General features: G+C 42.8%; 2 protein-coding genes across 2 annotated transcripts in view; one reads left to right on the top strand and one right to left on the bottom strand.

The window, feature by feature from the left end:
* LOC115113404 (prominin-1-A-like) overlaps positions 1-14,819 on the top strand; it is a 35,399-nt gene extending 20,580 nt beyond the window's left edge. Inside the window, exons 5-24 of the mRNA XM_065012880.1 lie at positions 2,215-2,335; positions 4,219-4,282; positions 6,257-6,346; positions 6,477-6,673; positions 7,603-7,677; positions 8,013-8,076; positions 8,289-8,445; positions 8,536-8,688; positions 8,795-8,918; positions 8,998-9,086; positions 10,985-11,069; positions 11,309-11,452; positions 11,628-11,696; positions 11,853-11,945; positions 12,152-12,205; positions 12,337-12,417; positions 12,782-12,850; positions 13,056-13,145; positions 13,243-13,355; positions 14,332-14,819. Of these exons, the coding sequence (XP_064868952.1) occupies positions 2,215-2,335; positions 4,219-4,282; positions 6,257-6,346; positions 6,477-6,673; positions 7,603-7,677; positions 8,013-8,076; positions 8,289-8,445; positions 8,536-8,688; positions 8,795-8,918; positions 8,998-9,086; positions 10,985-11,069; positions 11,309-11,452; positions 11,628-11,696; positions 11,853-11,945; positions 12,152-12,205; positions 12,337-12,417; positions 12,782-12,850; positions 13,056-13,145; positions 13,243-13,355; positions 14,332-14,383 (1,984 nt within the window). The 3' untranslated portion in view covers positions 14,384-14,819. The remainder of the gene's footprint in view (positions 1-2,214; positions 2,336-4,218; positions 4,283-6,256; positions 6,347-6,476; positions 6,674-7,602; positions 7,678-8,012; positions 8,077-8,288; positions 8,446-8,535; positions 8,689-8,794; positions 8,919-8,997; positions 9,087-10,984; positions 11,070-11,308; positions 11,453-11,627; positions 11,697-11,852; positions 11,946-12,151; positions 12,206-12,336; positions 12,418-12,781; positions 12,851-13,055; positions 13,146-13,242; positions 13,356-14,331) is intronic.
* A 1,629-nt stretch (positions 14,820-16,448) lies between these two features.
* On the bottom strand, positions 16,449-22,939 carry LOC115113403 (BLOC-2 complex member HPS6). The gene has a single exon (XM_029640993.2). It carries the CDS (start codon positions 22,661-22,663, stop codon positions 19,811-19,813), a length of 2,853 nt encoding a protein of 950 aa, XP_029496853.1. The 5' UTR covers positions 22,664-22,939; the 3' UTR covers positions 16,449-19,810.
* Positions 22,940-23,184: the final 245 nt, after the last annotated feature.

Genomic DNA, 23,184 nt, shown 5'->3' with positions numbered 1-23,184 from the left:
AGCATTGAAGATGAAACATGGCTGGGTCTTTCAGCATGACAATGATCCCAAACGCACCGCCCGGGCAACGAAGGAGTGGCTTCGTAAGAAGCATTTCAAGGTCCTGGAGTGGCCTTGCCAGTCTCCAGATCTCAACCCCATAGAAAATCTTTGGAGGGAGTTGAAAGTCCGTGTTGCCCAGCAACAGCCCCAAAACATCACTGCTCTAGAGGAGATCTGTATGGAGGAATGGGACAAAATACCAGCAACAGTGTGTGAAAACCTTGTGAAGACTTACAGAAAACGTTTGACCTCTGTCATTGCCAACAAAGGGTATATAACAAAGTATTGAGATAAACTTTTGTTATTGACCAAATACTTATTTTCCACCCTAATTTGCAAATAAATTCATAAAAAATCCTACAATGTGATTTTCTGGATTTTTCTTCTCATTTTGTCTGTCATAGTTGAAGTGTACCTATGAGAGGGAGAACTTGCACAATTGGTGGCTTAATAAATACTTTTTTGCCCCACTGTACATGTGGGTAAGCAGACCCGCAAGCCACTGCAGCCCCTCATGATGAGGTCAGATTTTCTGTGGCCCCTACCCACATCAAAGTTGCCCATCCCTGAGCTAGACCATGCTGGACCACCATACACCAGCTTGATCACCAGTATACCAGCATCGCCATCATAAACTAATATCACCATCATAGCTACATTATTGAGGAACATTTGACTTACTATGACTGTAATATGTGGTTGTTCCACCTAGCTTTCTTAAGATGAATAGCCCTTACACCTCCAGACTGCGTAAGGGCTATTTGACCTAGAAGGAGAGTGATGGAGTGCTGCATTAGATGACCTGGCCTCCACAATCACCCGACCTCAACCCAATTGAGATGGTTTGGGATGAGTTGGACCGCAGAGTGAAGGAAAAGCAGCCAAAAAGTGCACAGCAAATGTGGGAACTCCTTCAAGACTGTTGGAAAAGCATTCCAGGTGAAGCTGGTTGAGAGAATGCAAAGAGTGTGCAAAGCTGTCATCAAGGCAAAGGGTGGCTACTTTGATGAATCAAAAATAATTTTTGATTTGTTTAACACTTTTTTGGTTAATGGCATGATTCCATATGTGTTATTTCATCATTTTGATGTCTTCACTATTATTCTACAATGTAGAAAATAGTCAAAATAAAGATTATTATTTTTTGACTGGTACTGTATAAGGCAGGATATTTTTAGGGTATTTTCACATGTATCTGTTTTACCATTTAAAAATGAAAGCACTTTATGTATCTAGACCCCACCATTTGAAGAAAGTATTTTGACAAATTCAATTATTGTGTAACGCAGGGAACAGTTTAGTATTGGGTCCCACATTCTTTTTACACAATGACTAAACCAATCGTATTACTCTACACAGTTATTGGATTCCTTTGTGGTTTGTTTTGGTTGAGTTTTCGATGTCTTGTGTGCCATTTTAGAGTCACTTTTATTGTAAGTAAGAATAGAAGGTTCATGTGTTCTACATTCTTGTGGGTGCTACCCTGATTATGGATAGTCAAGGATGGATCGTGAATACTGATGAGTGATAAGGTTACAGAGGAACAAAGCTCATATCCTCCAAAAATCCAAACCTCCCATGTTATTGGTAATGGGGTGAGGTTAGCATGTTTTGTTGTAGCTCTCTAACTCATTCATGTTTTTTCTTAATTATGGCATTATCATGATTAATTTACAAACATCTTATCCACTCAATTAGAAAGAAAATGACTCCAGTCATCACTCACCATTCTGATACTATTGGGCAAAACATAACCCAAAACAAACTACAAATGCATTCAATGAGTTTGTAGAGTCAGAAGTTTGATGTAGTTGTTGCGTGCAAGGAATATAGGACCAAATACTAAACTTTTAATATCCTATAAGTGAATTTGTCCAAACTTCTTCACGTGGGAGAACTAGATACATGAAGTGCTTTCATTTCTAAACGGCAAAACAGTTATGTATGAACATACTCACAAATAAAAGGTACATTCTGTATTGTTGCTTAATATTAAACATTTTATCTGAAATCCAAAATGCTGGAGTATAGAGCCAAATAATAATTTTTAGCTTCACTGTCCAAATATATGTAGAGGGGAGTGTGGTTGGATATGAAGTGAAACAAACAAACTTTTCTGTGTGTTTGTGTGCGCTTATGTGTTTGTGTGTGTGTGTGTGTGTGTGTGTGTAGTGCAGGGAACATCTGCATGTTCTTCACTAACCAGTTACTCAAAGTGAGTGTTGATGACAGCTCTGTAGAACTCAACAATAACCTGGACAACCTTCAAACCTACCTCACCTCTGTCCCTAAGGTAAGTGTGTGTTGTTGTGGAAATGTCCTTAATTACAAAATGATGAGAGAGTAAATCACACACCAGTCAGAGTTATGCTTAATCTTCACCTTTAATAATAATTAAGCTTTTGCAAAAGCATTTTGACTTTCAACATTTCAGTATCTCTAATGAAAAGTTGAGAGTGGTCAACATAATGGCAACTGAGATCTTTTATAGCAAAGATCCACCCCCCTAGTCGACATGACAAACCACAGGTCTTAGGAACTTACACAAAGAAAGTCTTTACTTCAGAGAGGAGTATCCCATAGCCAGACAGCATTGGCTATAAATTATCGTTCAGTTTGGTCTCCTAAACGAGGCTCTTATCTCGTTCTTGGTACAAAATGGTACCAAGACATTACCTCACCCAATGGTATATATCAATTGTCATTTTAGACACTCCCATCCCAAATACAACCCATCCTGGACAAGCTTACGGAGAGGAGAGTGAGCCTCTAGGTCAAGATAAGGGCAACCTCAGAGGGAATATAGAATGGTTCCAGACACTGCCATCCTCCTCTCCCCGATGGGAAACGTATGGGAAAAGTAGGGAGTGACTGGCACACAGACATTGTGGAGCCAAGAGATAATTGGTTCCCCCTCAATCATCCCTTCACATGGTTTAAAATATACGTTTACACATGACGACAAGCTTGACCTCTCCCCTCTCTGTGGCCCAAGTAACTTAACCCTGACAGAGAACAGATAACTATAAACGGCCACCACTATAGTACAACAATATACATTCTAAATGACAAGTATCTCACAAGCATATTATGAAAATAAAACATCTTATCTATGTTACCCAACTAATTCTGATTCATCCCCAACAGTGTGTGTGAGAGAGAACGTTCCTATTATTTTCAGAAGGGAAAACCAAAATAATAAATGAAGTAGAAGTAAGACCAGTTAATTTTTTTGGTTTATAAAACAATAGATATAGCTAAAAGTAGCAACTGGATATTTTTCAATGGGTACACACATTTATTAAAAACATTCCATATTCTCTTCTGTTAAGTATCCTGTAATAAATTACTTGGATGGCATGTCACTTATCTTCTGTTGACACACAACCACCTATAGATCAGTTACTGACCTAAAGCTTCTATTCAGAGTTAGTACATAAACAATAAACATAAACCACTCCAAACCAGTCCACCTACCATAAATATCCCCCTAGAGAATAGCCACACACACACGAACACACACACACACACACACACACACAACACACGAACACACACACACACACACACACATTGCGCGGCAGGTAGCCTAGTGGTTAGGGCATTGGGCCAGTAACCGAAAGGTTGCTAGAACGAATCCCCGAGCTGACAAGGTAAAAATCTGTCATTCTGCCCCTGAACAAGGTAGTTAACCCATCGTTCCTAGGCCGTCATTGTAAATAAGAATTTGTTCTTAACTGACTTGCCTAGTTAAATAAAGGTAAAAAAACATTTGTCTCTCCTGTCCAGCCTGCACTATGATCACTTGTATCTGATACAACAGAGGGAGAGAGGAGATGGGTAAGAAAGGCAGGGAGGATAGAGAGGGAAAGGGAAAGGGGGATACTTAGTCAGTTGTACAACTGAATACATTCAACTGAAATGTGTCTTCCGCATTTAACCCAACCCCTCTGAATCGGAGAGACTCAGAGAAAGGGGAAGAGAGGATGGAGAGAGGAAAAAGGGGGAGGGAGAGAGGGATAAGGTAATGGTCGGGCAGGGTTGTGTGGTAAATCGGTAGTGGCTTTGATGTTTCTGTGCATAGTTTCAGTGTGTTTTAAATGTGTTTGAGGGAGTCTTGCAAGTTTATGTCATCTCTCCTGTGTCTAAGTGTGTTTGTCTCCTGTGTCTCATCAGCAAATTGACAGTGTGCTGATAGAGGGCAATAAGACAGTGGATGAGGTTACCAGAAGCCTCAATGGTAAGTACTGTACCTGAGCTTTGAGAACAGGGTTCACGAACAGGCAAAAAACCCAGCTCCAAGTGATTTTAAATTTGGAAATCTGTTCTGAAGTATTCCCAAGCATCATAGAGAGACATGATTGTATATAGTCGTGGCCAAAAGTTTTGAGAATGACACAAATATTAATTTTCACAAAGTTTGCTGCTTCAGTGTCTTTAGGTATTTTTGTCAGATGTTACTATGGAATACTGAAGTATAATTACAAGCATTTCATAAGTTTCAAAGGCTTTTATTGACAATTACATGAAGTTGATGCAAAGAGTCAATATTTGCAGTGTTGATCCTTCTTTTTCAAGACCTCTGCAATCCGCCCTGGCATGATGTCAATTAACTTCTGGGCCACATCCTGACTGATGGCAGCCCATTCTTGCACAATCAATGCTTGGAGTTTGTCAGAATTTGTGGGGTTTGTTTGTCCACCCTCCTCTTGAGGATTGACCACAAGATCTCAATGGGATTAAGGTCTTGGGGAGTTTCCTGGCCATGGACCCAAAATATCAATGTTTTGTTCCCCGAGCCACTTAGTTATCACTTTTGCCTTATGGCAAGGAGCTCCATCATGCTGGAAAAGGCATTGTTCATCACCAAACTGTTCCTGGATGGTTGGGAGAAGTTGCTCTCAGAGGATGTGTTGGTACCATTCTTTATTCATGGCTGTGTTCTTAGGCAAAATTGTGAGTGAGCCCACTCCCTCGGCTGAGAAGCAACCCCACACATGAATGAATGGCAGTAGAGGCAGTAGACCTTGTCTTCTCCGGACAAGCTTTTTTCCGGATGCCCCAAACAATCGGAAAGGCGATTCATCAGAGAAAATGACTTTACCCCAGTCCTCAGCAGTCCAATCCCTGTACCTTTTGCAGAATATCAGTCTGTCCCTGATGTTTTTCCTGAAGAGAAGTGGCTTCTTTGCTGCCCTTCTTGACACCAGGCCATCCTCCAAAGGTCTTCGCCTCACTGTGCGTGCAGATGCACTCTGCCTGCTGCCATTCCTGAGCAAGCTCTGTACTGGTGGTGCCCCAATCCCGCAGCTGAATCAACTTTAGGAGATGGTCCTGGCGCTTGCTGGACTTTCTTGGGCGCCCTGAAGCCTTCTTCACAACAATTGAACCGCTCTCCTTGAAGTTCTTGATGATCCGATAAATGTTTGATTTAGGTGCAATCTTACTAGCAGCAATGTCCTTGCCTGGGAAGCCCTTTTTGTGAAAAGCAATGATGATGACATGTGTTTCCTTGCAGGTAACCATATTTTACAGAGGAAGAACAATGATTCCAATCACCACCCTCCTTTTGAAGCTTCCAGTCTGTTATTCGAACTCAATCAGCATGACAGAGTGATCTCCAGCCTTGTCCTCGTCAACACTCACACCTGTGTTAACGAGAGAATCACTGACATGATGTCAGCTGGTCCTTTTGTGGCAGGGCTGAAATGAAGTGGAAATATTTTTTGGGGGATTCAGTTAATTTGCATGGCAAAGAGGGACTTTGCAATTAATTGTAATTCATCTGATCACTCTACATAAACATTCTGGAGTATATGAAAATTGCCATCATACAAACTGAGGCAGTAGACTTTGTGAAATGTATACTTGTGTCATTCTCAAAACATTTGGCCATGACTGTACACATGCAAGCAAGGTTTGATAAATATGATATGTTTGGGCTTCTTGTGGTCAATTTGCAGTCTACAAATGATTTGTAATTATGTTCCGGCCCCCCGATCATCGGCTCAAGAAAAAATTCTCCCACAGCTGAATCTAGTTCCAAGTTCTAGATATTCACATAATGTGTGCAAAAGTTCTGCAAAGTAGAAACGCACTGAAACAATTATGTTGACCATTGTCTTGACCCAGAAGAGACTGCCATCCACCATTTGAAAAACACTGGTCAACAATTACATACATCTCTACCTTTTCTCTCTCGTCTCTCCCCTAGACATAGGTCCTCTGCTGGGCAGAGAGATCCAGAGAAGTCTAGAGGGCCCCCTGAACCCTGCCCTGAAGTCTGTCAGAGATATAGCCAAAGGTACAACTCCATCCTGTGTGTGTGATGTTTGTTTGTGTGTGTGTATTCCTCTTCTGAAATAGTTTCATTTGAATTCTCTACATGAATGGTTTATTAATACGTCTGTGTGTATGTTGCATCTGTATCCTAGTGGTGAACCGTACCAGTGTCCTGCTGGTGGAGTTGAACTCTACTCTAACCCAGCTCCAGTCTGATGTGACTGTGGTCCAGGCGAATGTTTCCTCTGTCAGAGACCGCATCAACAGCACACTGAGAGACCCTGACTGTCATTGGTGTTCTGCCTATCAGTCAGAGCTAGAGAAACTAACATTTGACACCACTATCACTGTGAGTGCAATCGTGTTGCGTCGCCTCTCCTCTCTTTTCTCTTTGCTCTCCTCTCCTCTCTTTTCTCTTTGCTCTCCTCTCCTCTCTTTTCTCTTTGCTCTCCTCTCCTCTCTTTTCTCTTTGCTCTCCTCTCCTCTCTTTTCTCTTTGCTCTCCTCTCCTCTCTTTTCTCTTTGCTCTCCTCTCCTCTCTTTTCTCTTTGCTCTCCTCTCCTCCCTTTTTTCTTTCCACCATTGAATGCAAATTCCATGGTAGCTCTGATATCCCAGTTATCCCCCTGTACACACTGGTGTGTATTTTCATCTTACTGGTTTGTTCTTGATGAGGAACGATTCAGGCCTTTTGGACGATGTGTGCTGGTCTTGCAGCAGAAGTTAATGGGGTGGATATGACACAGGCAAATTAGTTATGTGGAAATGGTTCACGCTGTTGTCTTATGACATCAGGTCTCAGGGTGTTCCTCCCACTCTACTGTTGCTGACGCACGCTGAGTCTGTTTGTGGGTTAACCCTCTCCCCTCCTCTTCCCCCTTTCTCAAACAAGCTACCACAAACAGAGGCTTGGGTTTCAGGAAAATTACAGTTCATAATATATATATATATATATATACACACACAGTATGAGGAACACAAGATAAGTTCCTTATCGAGAACAAACCAGTAGGACGGAGAACAAACATGGTGTGTGTTACTCTGATATAATTGTGGAAAACAAAGCAGTATTTCATTCACCCCATATCACTGTTCTACTTTTATAACAAGCATAAGGAAGGCAATTACATGCCAACGTAAAAACATGAATTTGACATCTGAGTGGATAGTTCTGGTTTTGCTGCACCCTGCTGCCAAAGAACAAGAATGACACACTGCAGAGAAGTCATGAGCTGTTTGTAACCTCAAGTTTATGTGTGTGTTTGTGTATGTTCCATAGATCCCCAGTCTGAATGAGCTGCAGTGGGTTGTTGATGACGTCACCAAGGCTAATCTCAACTCAAAAGTGAAAGAGGTAATTCTGTCTGGACTAAATAGGCACACTAAATAACCCCCATATATATATATATATATATATATATGTGTGTGTGTGTGTGTGTGTGTGTGTGTGTGTGTGTGTGTGTGTGTGTGTGTGTGTGTGTGTGTGTGTGTGTGTGTGTGTAATATATATGAGGGAGAGAGAGAGCAGTCAAAATGGATTAGTGAAGTGTAACTGACATTCCACAGCATGTTCCTGTTTGTGTGGGAGGAATTGAGATCCACTCTTGTTCCAACATTTTTCATCCATTGACTTCTATGCGTCATTTCTGCAGTAGTTACAGAGGACGTTTCTGACCATGTGTGTTTCAGGGAGAATACTTATTTGCCAGTATTCCCCAGAGAGTGACCAACGACACCAGGGACATGGTACAGAGTGAGTATTTACCTTCACGGTCACTACTAACTGTTATAGGATTAGGACTAGTTCAGTTAAACTACTTGCTGTTATTGGTCATTATTATTCACAGTGACACTAACAAGTCTGATGTCTACTAGCCTTATAGCCACATCTTATGCTTTAACCTAAATACCTTTAAAACTGACCTTGGATCAGTGTCTAGAGATATATTCATCCCTCTCATTCAGATGTGAAGCAGCAGCTTGAAGTCATCAAGAGACAGATCTCTTCGGTGAAGGGATACATCCCTGTCTCTGCCCTCAGCAACATCTCACACACACTGGGAGAGGCTCAGAGATACATTGACATGTACTCACCACAGGCAGAGTGGGTAGAGATGATCAGGTAATGAGTACACACACATAGGCACGCGCACACACTGACAGGGCTGAACAGATAAGGTAATTATCCCTCTGTGTTTTTGTCTCTCTATAGGTGGGGTGTGGGTATTATCCTGAGCTGTGTCGTTCTCCTGGTCGTAGTGTGTAACCTTCTGGGTCTGTTTTTGGGTCTGGTGGGACTGAGCCCTCAAGACGACCCGACAGAACGATCCAGCACCGCCGACTGCGCAGGAACCTTCCTAATGGCGTAAGTACTGTCACTATGTCTGTTTGCGTGTGTGGGTGGGTATGAGGATGGGCATAAGGGACATTTGGTCAAATAATTATCTCAACGTATTTGTCTGTGTGTGTAGGGGTGCAGGGCTAAGTTTCCTGTTCTCCTGGCTCTTCATGCTGGTGGTGTTTATACTGTTTATACTGGGAGGGAATGTCTACACACTGGTCTGCCAGCCCTGGCGCAGTGGACAGCTACTACAGGTAAGAACACACACTCTCATACATGCGCAATGAATGAATTGACTCACTGATTGATTGATTGTGTCTTCCCTCTCCACAGTTTGTTGACACTCCGGGCCTGATACCTGGATTCGATTTAAGAGAGATGCTGGGCCTGAAGAGCAACCTGTCTTTCGTTGAAGTATACAAGTATGTAGCAACTTTATAAAGGGTTATGTAAATTAAAGATATTCTTTCTGGTTTTCTAAAGTATTATTGTAAGAAACTCTGGATAAGAGTGCCTGCTAAATGTAACTTAGTTTTTCTTCTGCTCTTATGCAATGTAAGGATTAATGGTACGCAGGTCAGCTGTTTGTTCACCAGCACCCACCCACAATCATTTTTATTTTTCACCTTTATTTAACTAGGCAAGTCAGTTAAGAACAAATTCTTATTTACAATGATGGTCTACACTGGCCAAACCTAGACGACGCTGGGTCAATTGTGCGCCGCCCTATGGGACTCCCAATCACGGCCGGTTGTGATACAGCCTGGATTCGAACCAGGGTGTCTGTAGTGACGCCTCAAGCACTGAGGTGCAGTGTTTTAGTAGACCGCTGCGCCACTCGGGCTAATAACCCACTCGCAACCGCCTGACAATATGTGATGAAGTGAAAATCTGAGGCCCGCACCCTAATCCGATAACAGAAAATGCGCTGTAGGCTACAGTCAGAGACGGCAGACATTTTTTTTTTTTACAGGGTTCAGGATTTTTTTGGCCTGATTTAAATATGTTTCTGCTTATAATTTCCGACATTTTGGTAGGCTATTTGTTAGTCAACTTGTCCATCAGTGGAGGCTGCTGAGGGGAGGACGGCTCATAATAATGGAATCATTGGAACCGTATCATACACATTCACTCCATTCCGGCCATTATTATTAGCTGTCCTCTCCTCAGCAGCCTCCACTGTTGTGTAAAATTAGATAAATGCAGCTTTACTTCTGTCATTATATGTTGCCCTCGAAGACTAAATAAACACTTGCTCACCAGAATAATGTAATACATCGATAGAATGAAAGCTTCAATATAGTTGACATCGGTAAAGTGTTTTCTATCATCTCTGATTCTTTCGCGGAGCAAAGATGTTTAGGGACCGGGTAGAAAATGCAATAACTCAACAACAAAAAACTAGAAAGTTGTTATGTGCAAAATTTCCAAAAGACATAAGTTTGACCGGCTGTGAAAATGACCCAATATGTTTCTGATAAGATTTCATTTTGGGCTTGGATGCATATTTTATGTGGTTGATAAAGATGGTAGGTATCTAACTGCGCATTCGCATTCTCTCAGGATGCTGAAATAAATAAATCATATTTCCCCACTCCTGTACCTGAGTCAAAATTCTGCCTACATTTGGTGTACAATTTTACTGCAAGAAATGCTTAATTCTACAGGAGTTCATATTAAGGCTAAATGAGAGGTTATAAACCTACAGTTGGTGTCCAGGATTCAGTTTCCATTTAACCCATCTGAACAGTAGGCTACAGTTCCTTTGATGTGCCATCGGCCTATTTGAAGTCCCCGTCTTGTGACTGTCGAATTTGTATCGCGCCTCACAATCATCACACATCTATCTATCTGCTATCATTCTCTTTTTCCACTTCCCAAACATTAGTTATCTGGCACTCCCTTCTCTTTATTTTCAACTCTCCATTTTGCGTTATGCAGCTTTGCTCTGATTGAATTCAACTCCAGCATTTTCCTTTTTTGCCTCCATGATCGACTTGAACATGAACTTTTTCCGCCTGTTTCAAAAGCATTTGGCGGTTGGCGTGTTGGCTAGGTCCTAAAGCTTAGGCATTATGCACTAAAAAATATTGAAAGAAAAACGTCAATGTAGCCTATAGATATAAATTGCACAAAGTGAATGATACATTTATGGATATTTAAGGTATTATTTTGTCTTCATTTAACCCACCCGCACTTCATCCACACAATATTTCATGACCCTAACCCGCCACACCACGGATATAACCGCTGGGGCTGCGGGTTATTAGCCAACCTCCACATCACTAGTAAGATTGTATTGTTGTGCGTGTGTTTGTAGTGAATGTGAACAGAACAGGCCTCTATGGACAACCCTCCACCTGTATGAACGTATAGACCTCAATGATCTACTCAACGTGTCCAAAGTAAGACTGTCACGCTACGGTTTCTACTCTTATCACATGTGGTTTTTACTTTTTCTATCACCATACACTGTCTACTGATGATTACTGGGAATCCCTTTATATGGCTGATTCATTCCCAAATCATGTCTTATGTTTCCACTTCCAAAGTGTTGTAAACGTCCATATTTCAAACCATCTGCTATACTAGCACAATGTTTCCGCTACTCCTTTTAATTATGTGTCCACCTCTCGCCTCCCAGTACAAAGAAGAGATTCAGCAACACTTTGACAGTAATGAGATCAAACTGCCTACCATCACCCTGCTCACACCCGAGACACGCAAACAGCTACACAGCTTCTCTGACATGGTCCATGATGTTGACATAAGCTCTGTCACACAGCAGGTACAAAGTGTGTGTGTATGTACAGTACATGTAGATGTGCTTGTGCATTTATGTGTGACCTTTGGCCTCTAATAGTTTGGAACGTGTTCAATTGGAGTGTATATTAGGACAACATGCAGCGTCACCTCAGTATGGTTACAAAGTCTTATCATAACTATTTCTATATCTGTTTCAGATCAACGTTATTTCCAGCATTAATCTGACAGAAATAGCAGGCATGTTAGACCAACTTGCTGCTGTTCAAGTGAGTAATAAAACATGTAACATTGTTACAAACATATTCCCTCCCTGTGAGCACTCTCAGGCTCTTCCATCAATGATACGATGTGAACATCAGTGTGTGCACTAGTCATTTAGATGTTTGTATAAAGACAGTAATGTGATGCACGTCTCTCAACAGACTAACACAGGTGTTCAATATCAGCTGACACAGGAGGCTGAAGGCCTGAGAGGGATCCAGTCAGACATTGTCACTACCATCATCCCACAACTGGTATGTCTGACTGGCCTGGTGCTATCTGTTTCTGCTCTGGACAACTTCAGCAAATGTCACGTGTGTGTATTTGTACTAAATATACAGCTATCTGAGTGTCTGGATTATCGATGACTATTTTATAAATCCTTAAGGAGGTCAATATCCAGAGCAGAGTCCTAGATATTGTAAATAGATATATTACCTGTCTGACTTTTGTGTTTCAGACTCAGTTGAACTCCAACATATTTGCCCTCAGTGTCATAGCATCAGAGATCAATGTAAGTAATACTGCAGAATGTTCAGAAAGCATGAGCTGCAAGGGTTCTTTCCTTATACAATGAAAACATGTAGCTATGCAATGCATGCTCATCCCTCTCTCTTTCTCCCTCCCTACCTCTTTCTTCTTTAGGGCACAGTAGGAGATGTGTTAAATAAAGTGGGAACAGCTCAAGACTTCCTCAACACCAACACTACACAGATAGTCAAGGCCGTGAGTAACCACACGCATGCACGTTCAAACGCATGCACAAACACAAGCATATCTAGTCACAAAAAAAATCCTTTACAACCAGAAAATGACATCATATGCCACAATTCTCTCATTTGGGTTTCTTTCCTAGAAAGATGAATCATTTCATCTGGTTCATGACCTCAGGTGCTCTGTACAGTAAAGAAGGAGAGATGGTAGCACCACAGCCATTACTCACATCTTAGCCCACAGTCACAGGGCCCACTTCACATAGTTATAGGGAATTCCACCTGATTTTCTGCTGCAAAGCTCCACTGATTCTCATGACTTCTGAGTCAATAGAGAATGTATGGAATTTACATTTGTTTTTCTTTCTTTTTCTCAGGCGAGTAGGGAGTTCCTAGACTGTCAGATGGGGTACTTCACGATGTATGCTGACTGGGCTAACCTCACGGTGGGTACTACTACTGTATCACTGCATTGCTGGATCTTGTGTGTGTGTGGTTGAATTTTAGGTTCCTGTGTGTGTGTGTGTGTGTGTGTAGTTTTAGCCTCAGCCTTATGTGTGGTTGTGGTTGATGTAAAAAGGGCTTTATAAAATACATTTGATGAAATTTGATTGTGTGAGTGTGCGTGCGTGTGTGTGTGTGGGTATGTAGATCACTCAACAGATTGGTCTCTGTGGCCCAGTGGCAGAAGCTGTGGACTCAGCGAAGGTTGTAGTCTGCTCAAATATGATGGAGTCTCTGGTGAGAAAATGATTTCATGCACGCACCCACGCACAGAAAATGATACACTGCGTTAATCTAATATTGTTTATTAACCTACATCTGTGTTTGTGTCCAGAATGCGTTCTGGTTCAGTCTGGGCTGGTGTATGATCTTCCTGGTCCCCAGCATCATCTTCTCCATCAAACTGGCCAAGTTCTACAGGAGGATGAAGCACAGCGATGTCTACGAGTGAGTAGAAAACACATTTACACACATACATCAGATGATTGTACTTAGGTACTGGGTGGGAAATACTCATTCACAAATAAGACCAGGGCCTGTATATACAGTACCAGTCAAACGTTTGGACACACCTATTCAAGAATTTCTCTTTAGTTTGATTATTTTCTGCATTGTAGAATAATAGTGAAGACATCAAGACTATGAAAAAACTCATACGGAATCATGTAGTAAGCAAAAAAGTGTTAAATAAATCAAAATATATTTTATATTTGATATTCTTCAAAGTAGCCACCCTTTACCTTGATAACAACTTTGCACACTCTTGGCATTCTCTCAATCAGCTTCACCTGAAATGCTTTTCCAACAGTCTTGAAGGAGTTCCCACATATGCTGTGCACTTGTTGGCTGCTTTTCCTTCATTCTGCAGTCAAACTCTTCCCAAACCTTCTCAATTGGGTTGAGGTCGGGTGATTGTGGAGGCCAGGTCATCTGATGCAGCACTCATCATTATCCTTCTTGGTCAAATAGCCCTTACACAGCCTAGAGTTGTGTTGAGTCATTGTCCTGTTGAAAAACAAATGATCGTCCCACTAAGTGCAAACCAGATGGGATGATTCCATATGTGTTATTTCATAGTTTTGATGTCTTCACTATTATTCTACAATGTAAAAAACATAAAAAATTAAGTAAAACCCTTGAATGAGTAGGTGTGCCCAAACTTTTGACTGGTACTGTATATACCAGAGTTCAAGTGCTGATCTAGCGTCAGGTCCCCTGCCCGCCCATAATAAGATGATTATCTTACTATTCGTTATGATCTAAAAGGCTAAACGGATCCTATGTCAGCACTCCTACTACTATTACTTTTTGTGAACACGTGCCTAGGACACTATGACTCTGATTGAAACGTTGTTGTAATGAAGCTGGAATGGGAACAACATACAATCTCTCTTTCTGTCTTGTCTCATCTCTCTCCTCACAGAAACCACATAGCCAAGAACATCCTCCCCCGAGCCCAAGTCAAACCCTACTGAGCTGGGGGAAAGAGAGGACTGGCAAGGGTTGTAACTGCTCTCAGGGAATAGAACCAGGGCTCTGCCACCCCACCCTGACAGAGGGACATGAATGGGTCGAACGCTACATGTACCACCTGAATAATGATATATCATAATATATATGATATATCAAATGGGGTAGGTACAAGTTGCCGGCTTCAACATAACGTCTATAATCATGTCATTGTGTTGTTTGTCTACAATGTCATTGACTTTTTAAAAATTTTTCATATATATTTTTTCTTCGAAATGAATGATATTGATTGAAATATTTGATTCTGCAATGATACAATTTTGTACCAGACAATGAGTAGGATATGTGTTACGAAGCACTTTAGTAGGTCTGTTTATATAGGAAAAACATTTGACATGCATTGTGCAAACTACTGTGATTAAAGATTTACTATTGATAGACTACTGTTTGTGTTAGCTAATTCTTTCTCAAATATATGACTGATATAGTACCTTGTAGTATAATATGTTTCTGATAGGATAGCACCAGCAGCAGTGGCCAATAGAAACGTGTTCTGCATGTGATTGATTGCTGTTTACAGGATGCAGTCTAAAAATGGTGCAAATCAATCAATGTGTTTAGGTTTACAGCACAGATCCACCTGATTCAGTGAACACAACCTCTCAGCATCACCATGGGGGAAGTAGGGGAGCAAAGGGAAGTGTGGGTATCAGGTTGAATTTGACCTCAATGACCGATATGAAGTCTTCTGCAGTTTTCTAGCCTCTGGGATCAGCCTCCTTCCCACTCTCTCCCTCCGCAGCAGGATTATCTGAGACAGAGATAGTGAGTCCCCATTGTCTTCAGCCAGGTGGTGTCACTCCAGAGGATCCTCGATCAACAGTGCTCACTCCAAGGTTAATGATAATTCAACCGACATGATGATATCCTTCTCACACACCCCTGGGGAACCTGCCTGTCTGCTGTGAAACAAAAGAGACGCACGCATGCACACACACAGTTCCATAGCCATGACAATAAGGAGTGGCATTGTTTAGTAGACAGGGTAAGGAAGGACATTTTCACACACACACACAGGCTGTACTCCCACTGCATACACGCACATTAATCCTTCGACTGGTCCACACACTAAGCTGTGTGCAGCTCTTTAGAGATTTAGGCCTAGATTCAATCAGATCAAGCGTTAACCGGCGATTGCAGACATGCGCATAGCGGATGTTTTGCCAGTGTGAACACATTCCAGTGTTCAAACTTTTAAACAAGGCTGCATGGGATTTATCTTAATGCTACGGCATGCAGCTAATGGCAATGCCCGTTTTTTTTTAGGTATAATGCTGGGAGCCACTTGTGGATTTGACAGCTCCACCTCAGACACTATCCACTAAGTTGGCTAAAGCAGAGCTGATTGAATTGAGCCCTTGGTCATAGCTGGGCTATGGCCATATTGAGCTTAAAACCCAAAGCTATGGGAGCAGTGGGTCATCATGTGTCCTCAATGTAACTAGTAAATGTGGTGTTTTCTGTTTCGTTGACTATAATGGGTTTAAACATAGCAAGATGGGAGTTAGCCAGGTCTGTTTGTGCTATGACAAACATATGGGACCAGGCTAGTTTAAACAAAAGGTAACAATCACAATGTTTTTGTATCTAAGAGTGAGTTGGCAATGTCAAGGGAATAACAATCCAGAACAACGTGTGGGAGCCATGCCTTATGGTGAGGATGAGAAACTATTCACAGAACAGAAACACAGGTAAAAACAAGGGCATTTCTCAGTGACATACGTATTGGGCACATTCGGCTCAGGCCTGCATAGAATATCAGCTCTTTACCACATCACTATGATGTAATGATCTCGTAAACTGTACAGTCTTGCACATAATATGGCTATCTGGAACGCACCCAATTACACTCAACAAGTTAGCCTGGGTACCTGCCTGTTTCTGATGTTAGCAATACTACATTGTTGCCTTAGCAGGACAACGGCCAGTTAGCTAAATTAGAAATAGACTGAGAAAATACAACACAATACTATCAAACAGTATATTCCAAAATAGCAAACAGAGACCATGTAGAAGTTTTAACTTGGGTTTAATAACACACGCATTTTGCATTCAAACATTTGATATCTGTGTGGCTGAAAGTGAAACACTGCAGAAGGCTAAAGTACTGTACATGGAACAGTCATCACAGCTGACCGGAAAAGACACAATTTGATAACAGGCAATAAAAAAGGGGAACTCCACTTGTCAAAGTGGAGCAAAGGCAAATAAACAAAGACTTCCATTTCTGAGCACATTCACCTGTCTGGATTGAATAGTAGGATGCTAGGCAATGGTGTTTTATGGGATTTTCTTGTTATGCTAACTAAGGCTTTATACATCCATTCTCACATACTGCAGGGGTATCAAATTCAAGTCGATGGCTGCAATCCTACTGGTTTTAGTTTCACTTATTGATCACTGATTGGCCAGAGAGAGTATACAGTCTGATTAAAAGTAATAAAAGAAACTGCCATTGCGGCCCTCGAGGACTGTAGCTGTGCACACGACATACTGGGATAGTCTCGTCAGTTATCATATGCACAGTGAAACATCAAACTAACAGAATGTCATCACAAGTCACAGCATCTCATGAGCCATACCCGGCATCCCAATTAGAAACCCTTTTCACTGGAGTGCACTCCTCCGCAGATTTAAAAGCATATGGCTGGTGTTAGTATGGGTTATTACACCGATCCCATGCTCTGTTTGATGACATTCTGTTTGATCTACGTGGGGGATTTTCCTTGAATCACTTCAAGGAAATGGGTGGAGAATTCCAGCACAGAGTAAGTCATCTTTGTCTCTCGGAGCAGGCGACCAGTTTTAACTGGCCGAGTCACATGATCAGGCAAAACAAATTACCCCATGTCACTCACACACACACACAACATCCATGCTTCTGATGGCTGTATCTATAACAGTGGTGGTGACTGCATTAGAGCAGATATGTGACACTAGGTTGTGAATGAGGAGCAGCAGCTGCCTGAAGGAACTCAGTCATTCCAGTAGCATTCTGGAGTGTCACTGACTGTGTGCCTTAGCAGGCCGTATTTTGTGAGCGCAGTGTTCAGTCAGTTTTAACCAGGTTAGGCTTCACCAACTTCACAGAATTTATCTGGATAGGACTACAGAAACGAATAATTTCATAAACAAATATATTCTTTAGAGGTGGTTCCACAGCTCTGTTAGCCTGAGTCCAAGATTTGTCTGTACTGTCATTCCAACTCATATGTCATTGGCAAGACAGCACCAACATATCTGGGACTCAGACTACTGCACTGTGCAAAACATTTAAAGAATCAGTTTGATTCTAAATCTAAATGCTAAAGAACACTTTCTATAAAATAAAAAATGTAGGCACTTTAAAACAAGCTTCGTTTACAAGGTTTGATCTCCAGACTTTAACATTTTACTCAGACATGACAAGTAAACAATAGTAGGATGTTCTGTAATACTGACAATGGGGAAGAAACACATACAGCATGTAGAGCATGAACTCCTCTGTGTGTGTCAATCATGGAGCAGAAAACAGAGAGAGAAAGAGAGCAGAGGTGAAATGGAGACGGGGAATGTTAACAGGAGAAAGAGAGAATGCCAACAGTGGATAGACAGAGAGAAAATGTTAGGAGAAACAGACAGAGGGTCTAACATCCATAACGACATTACAGTCACTTGGCCCATGCAGGGAGACGTGACCTGGTGCAGAGTGCCGTGTGTGAGATGTGCTTTGGTTTGGGCCTACCCCACCCCTACTAAGGACATAACAGCGTTACCCCAAATTAAATTACAGGAGCTCGAAGACAGTGAATCACCTCTGCTCTACAGGGCAGTTTGGTAGGAATGTGCTGGGTGGAACTGGAGAAAGAGAGACTGGAGTGGACAGGGGAGAGACTGAAGAGAGGGTTGAGAAGATAATGAAAAGAGAAAGAGAGAACGCGTTACAAGGGTTTAAAGAAGTAGAAAGATATAAATATTAAATCTACCCCTGAAAGAAAATGTACACTTTTTAACTGAACATTTTCCTCCAAAAGCAGCTGTTTCTCTCTTAAATAACGTGTTTCACTATGGAACTTTTCCACTGCTGCTGGAAAAGGTGTCATTATATCAATGTTATTTTCAAACAGACACGTTCAGTAAAATAGTTCATGTTTGAGCGTGACGATTGACTGACTTTATGAGGAACATACACTAAACCCAGAAGTCACGTCCCAGAGATGAAACATTTACCCCCTAGAGCCAAGGGTTCAAAATATTCTAAACAAATAAACATTCAACACAGAGGTTTGTGGGTCAGGGTCCGATAACTGTATCACTATGGGCTGACAAAGGGCTTTCGATTCTTAGTAGGTTTAAAGTACAGTAAACCACCTGGGATGTTATGACACACAGAGTTGGCGAAAGCAAAAAAAGATCCAGGTTGTGTACAGTAGGCACGAATTAGAAAATAACATTTTGAAGCACAAGAGGCACTACCTGAACATGACCAATGAGAATGTTCATTGTAGCTTTTTAAACATTTTCGGTTGGAAAACATGTTCTGTTTTGTGCCTGCTGAACAAGACCCACAACAATGAATGAATATTGAGCAAGTTGTTGATAAAAAAAAAAAGAGGACAGTTAATGGAGTTCTACCATATTACATACAAGAATGGTAGCTCTGCGACATGCACACTTAATAATCTGTTCATAATATCAATACATACTGTATATTAGTCTATTAATGTTCTTTCCATTAAGGCTGAGTTTATCGAATGCAAGGCAACTCTTAGCTAGCATTCTACTCTGTGTGCATTCCTGATCACACAATAACACTTAAATAACACCACATATATACACATTTTAAAATGCAAAATGAAAATCAAAGAGAGGTATGTACAATGGTAAGATTTAGTAGTCATTTAATAACTTGGAATAACTTTAAGGCAATATTTTGTTCGGAAAGTAAACTGTCAGCTATGGTTACTCATCTGCTTATGATTGACGACAGGAAAGAAACCTCAAATGAAGCTTGCCTAAAAGAGGACATTTTGTTTTGTTGACAGATTTTGTTGTTCAGGCACAGTCCTGCTTCAGTGTAGAAGAAACACCTAAAGTATGCTGTTCAATAGCAGATTAGACCAATCTCAATCTAACAACCCACTACTACCTATACCAATCAACTGAAATCTCAATAATGGTATCAATAGTTTTTTTGTTATTTTTATTCTGTTAAAATGTTTTCGTAGCCAACACTGCACATCAAGTAGAGTAACATGAAGATATCGCCGCAGCCAAAGAGCACTTTTCCCTACAGAGCAGAAATAGACTGTGTGTGTGTTTTGAGTATGGCAGGATTGACAGGTTGTGGGAGTGTCAGACAAGGGTTATGGGGTGAGAGACCAGTGTGCGTCTCAGTCGGGGTTCGGAGTAGAGGTCACCCTGCCCCCGTGGACAGTCCTGTGTTTAGATGGGTCGTGTTGATCCAAGATGGCCGCCATGTTGCCGATGACATCATTGTGCTGCTGATCTAAGCCTATGCTAGGCTCGGTGGTGGACCTAGGCAGTCCTTTAGCCTGACGAGGGGGCGTGGGAGGGGGGAACGAGGGCGACTGGAGGATGTCAGCATATCGCTGGTTGGGCCTGGTCTCTCTCTGTAGAACCTTACTGAGCAACGGCTTCAACAACCCAAAGGTCAACTGGCTGGACTGGGGGTCAGCAAAGGGAGAGGAGGGAGGGATATTTGAGGAGGGGGAGAAGGATGTAGATAAGGAAGATGATGAGGGCATATTTTTCAGCACAATGTTAAGTATGGCCGTGACCGTAAGATCTTCAGGACACAGAGCCCAGAGGAGGTCTAGGTATGGATCCAGGTCTCGATGCTGGGCCACCTCACACAGTAAGGTAGTAAAGATCTCTTTGTTCAGTAAGGGACTCTGCCTGCAGAACCGCTGGGCCACTTGGGTTACCCTCTCCCACTGTCGTCTCCCCATCAAGATCCTCAGAGCCTGGAGGACAGCGTTTGGCCTACCACTCACCAAAAGGAGATCCACCTCCAAGTCCTGGTTTTGTTCATAATCTGGGTATTGTTTCAGGTCTGATCCGGGGCCAGGTAGAGGCAGAGCTGAAAGGGCACGTTTATACAGGGGGAGGCTCTCTCCATTCTCTGAAAATCCCCTACCTCCAGAGTAGCTCCAGGTGGAACCGCCAAGGCCTAGACCCATCCCCAAGCCTGCAGAGGTCTGCTGCTGCTGGGCTAGCTCCAGGAACCTGGGCAGCCAGCTGGGCTGGAAGCAGAAGACGGAGTGGCACAGGAGCTCGAAGACAGGCAGGGCCGAGTTAGCGGCAGGTGGGCTGGAGTTGGAGCTAAGGCTGGGGCTAAGTTTAAAACTAGAGCCAGTGCTGGGGTAAGGTTTGGGTGGCTTGTGTTTAGACTGGCTGTTGCCATTGGTGTAGGGCAGGTTTGCGGTGACAGTGGGGGCCTGTACAGGGCTGAGGACAGTCTTCCAGACCTCCGGGGGCACTTTAGAGGAGAGAGAGCCCTCTCCGTTGCAGCGTAGCTGCAGAGCGCTCTGTGTGGCCCTCCAGGCCTGACCGGGGAACAGGCTGAAGATGGAGTTGAGGTAGAGTAGAGAGTCTCGGTTGAGCTCTGACAACAAGAGGAGTCTCCCCACCTCCTGCTGCACTAGACTCTCACACACATCCTCCACCTCCCTCTCCTTCACCAATCCCCCCTTCACCTCCTCTAGGGAGACCAGCCCCTTCAGTTCAGCCTCCAGGGACCCGAGCAGCTTCTCCTGTCCTCTCCTGCCTCCTCCCTGGGGTAACTCCACTCCCCTCTCCCCCCTGCTCTGGAGATAGTCTCCGACGATGTTTGCCAGAGTGATAGGAGCCTGGAACATCCCTCCTCTCTTTAACTTCTCCACAGTGAGCCGAGTGCTGCTGAGACTTCTCTGTTGGTAATACTTACAGGCTTCCTCGAACACAGCCTCTACCAGTAGAGCCGCAGGGCTGATGCTTTCTCCTGTACCCAGGGACGGGGTCTTCTGCTTTGGGTCAGAGTCATGGCCCCAGGGGTCGCCGTCCCGGAGCATCACTACAAATAGGCCGGTTTCTAACAGCAGGTGTGGTGCCTGCCTCTCGGTCCTGTTCACATAGAGTAGCCCCTCTCTCTTCAGGGCTATTTTCTCCAGCTCCACACCACACGTAGTGTCAATCAGGTAGAGGGTCCGTCCGATGGTCAGAGCCAGGGTGTCCTGGTACACGTTCAGGCTGTTATGGGCACTGCTGCTGGCTAGGCAGTTGTCAGCTAGTTTGTAGATCTGTCGTAACACCCCATCCTTCTGTAGTAGACTGACCCAACCTGTGCTGAGCAGCAGTAACAGGCCTCCACTGCCAGTGGGGGAGTAGCCATATATATCAGGGGGGCTAAGGGCTGATAGGTATCCCGTGCAGTCTGTTATCAACCTTCTAAAGTCAGATTCTTTAGTAGAAGGTGAGTCTTTTTGGAGGAGATTACCTTTACAGGTGCTGCTCACTCTGAATGTGTCATACCGGGGGGACCACATGAGAAAGAATTTGGAGAGGGACATGATGGATTTGTCTTTCAAATCAGGTAGTAGGTAAACATTCTCACCTGAGCTGATGACGTTGTAGCGGGGGTTGTTGTGCAGAGCAATTTTCATGCCCCCTAAACTGACAGCCATTTCCTCCACCTCATAGGTTCGTTTGCAGATGCAGTGCCTGAAATTGTGGGTCTCATTGACAAGTAATGAACTCTCTGACGGTGGCCGCTCCTCACACCAGACGATGTAGTTCTGACTGGCCGAGACAGAGATTACTTTAGCGCGGGGGCTGTTGCAAAGGTCCGCGGTGTGCAGGGGATGCCACCCCCCTTTGAGTTCCAGAAATTTCCAAAACTCTGCTTTTCCATTCTCGAATATGACAGCTAACAGCGCAACACCGCCGTCTCTGTTTTTGTCGTCAAAATATACAATATCCACAATGGGCACAGCCCGAGTCATCCCCAAATCTAGGTGCTTTTGGCTCTGCTGCGGTCTCTGATATTTGTCAAAAGTCATGAGACCAACCTTGGGTTTGCGGAGAATGACGTGAATGTGGCGTCCATCTGGGCTCACGCGCACATCTGATAGATTGTTTTTGCAACTTCTGTTATTCGAATACGTCTGTCTTAGATACTCGTTTAAATCTGTACCTCTAGTAAAGTCCACGAAATCTGTCACTTGTTCCAACATTCGTTGCATCATGTCTACAGAGCAGAGAAGGTATTCGATGCGGCGCTAACGCTAGCACAAATCTCAACTCAGACTGCCGATGTCGCTAGCTGAAACCAGTCAGCGGTTAAATCAACCGTTTGTCGTAAGCTTTAGTAATCCCACTTCCGTCGATGCAAACCTCTCTTACTATGTAGCTAACTGTCGACATTTCAAAACAGTTTAAATCTTATGCGTAAAAGTAGTTAGCTAGCTAACAAGCTAGTCATCTGGATGCTTAGCTACCTCCTGACATCACGAGTTTATTAATTTCCGGATACAAAGATTTTTTTCCTGAAAGGGGAGGAGTGGAGAGGGAAGTACGTAACATCAAAGACTGCATCACAGAACGTTGAACTGTGCAGGTTGTTCCATCTTCAGCTTGACTTCGCATGTGAAATTGTTTAACAGCAGTACAACTAAATAAACTGGTGGTATACAACACTTCTAAAAATGACTCCTAAAATATGCATTCGAAAAACGTTCATAAAATTGTGATTATTAAGTGACTGAAT

The sequence above is a fragment of the Oncorhynchus nerka genome, linkage group LG28, assembly GCF_034236695.1.
Source record: "Oncorhynchus nerka isolate Pitt River linkage group LG28, Oner_Uvic_2.0, whole genome shotgun sequence".
NCBI classification, from domain to species: domain Eukaryota; kingdom Metazoa; phylum Chordata; class Actinopteri; order Salmoniformes; family Salmonidae; genus Oncorhynchus; species Oncorhynchus nerka.
Note: the sequence above shows the minus strand (reverse complement) of the source record. Positions and strands in the feature narration are given on the sequence as shown.

What these genes read in the sequence shown, in the direction of transcription:
- LOC115113403 (XM_029640993.2), bottom strand. Translation starts at nt 22,663, where the DNA reads ATGATGCAACGAATGTTGGAACAAGTGACAGATTTCGTGGACTTTACT.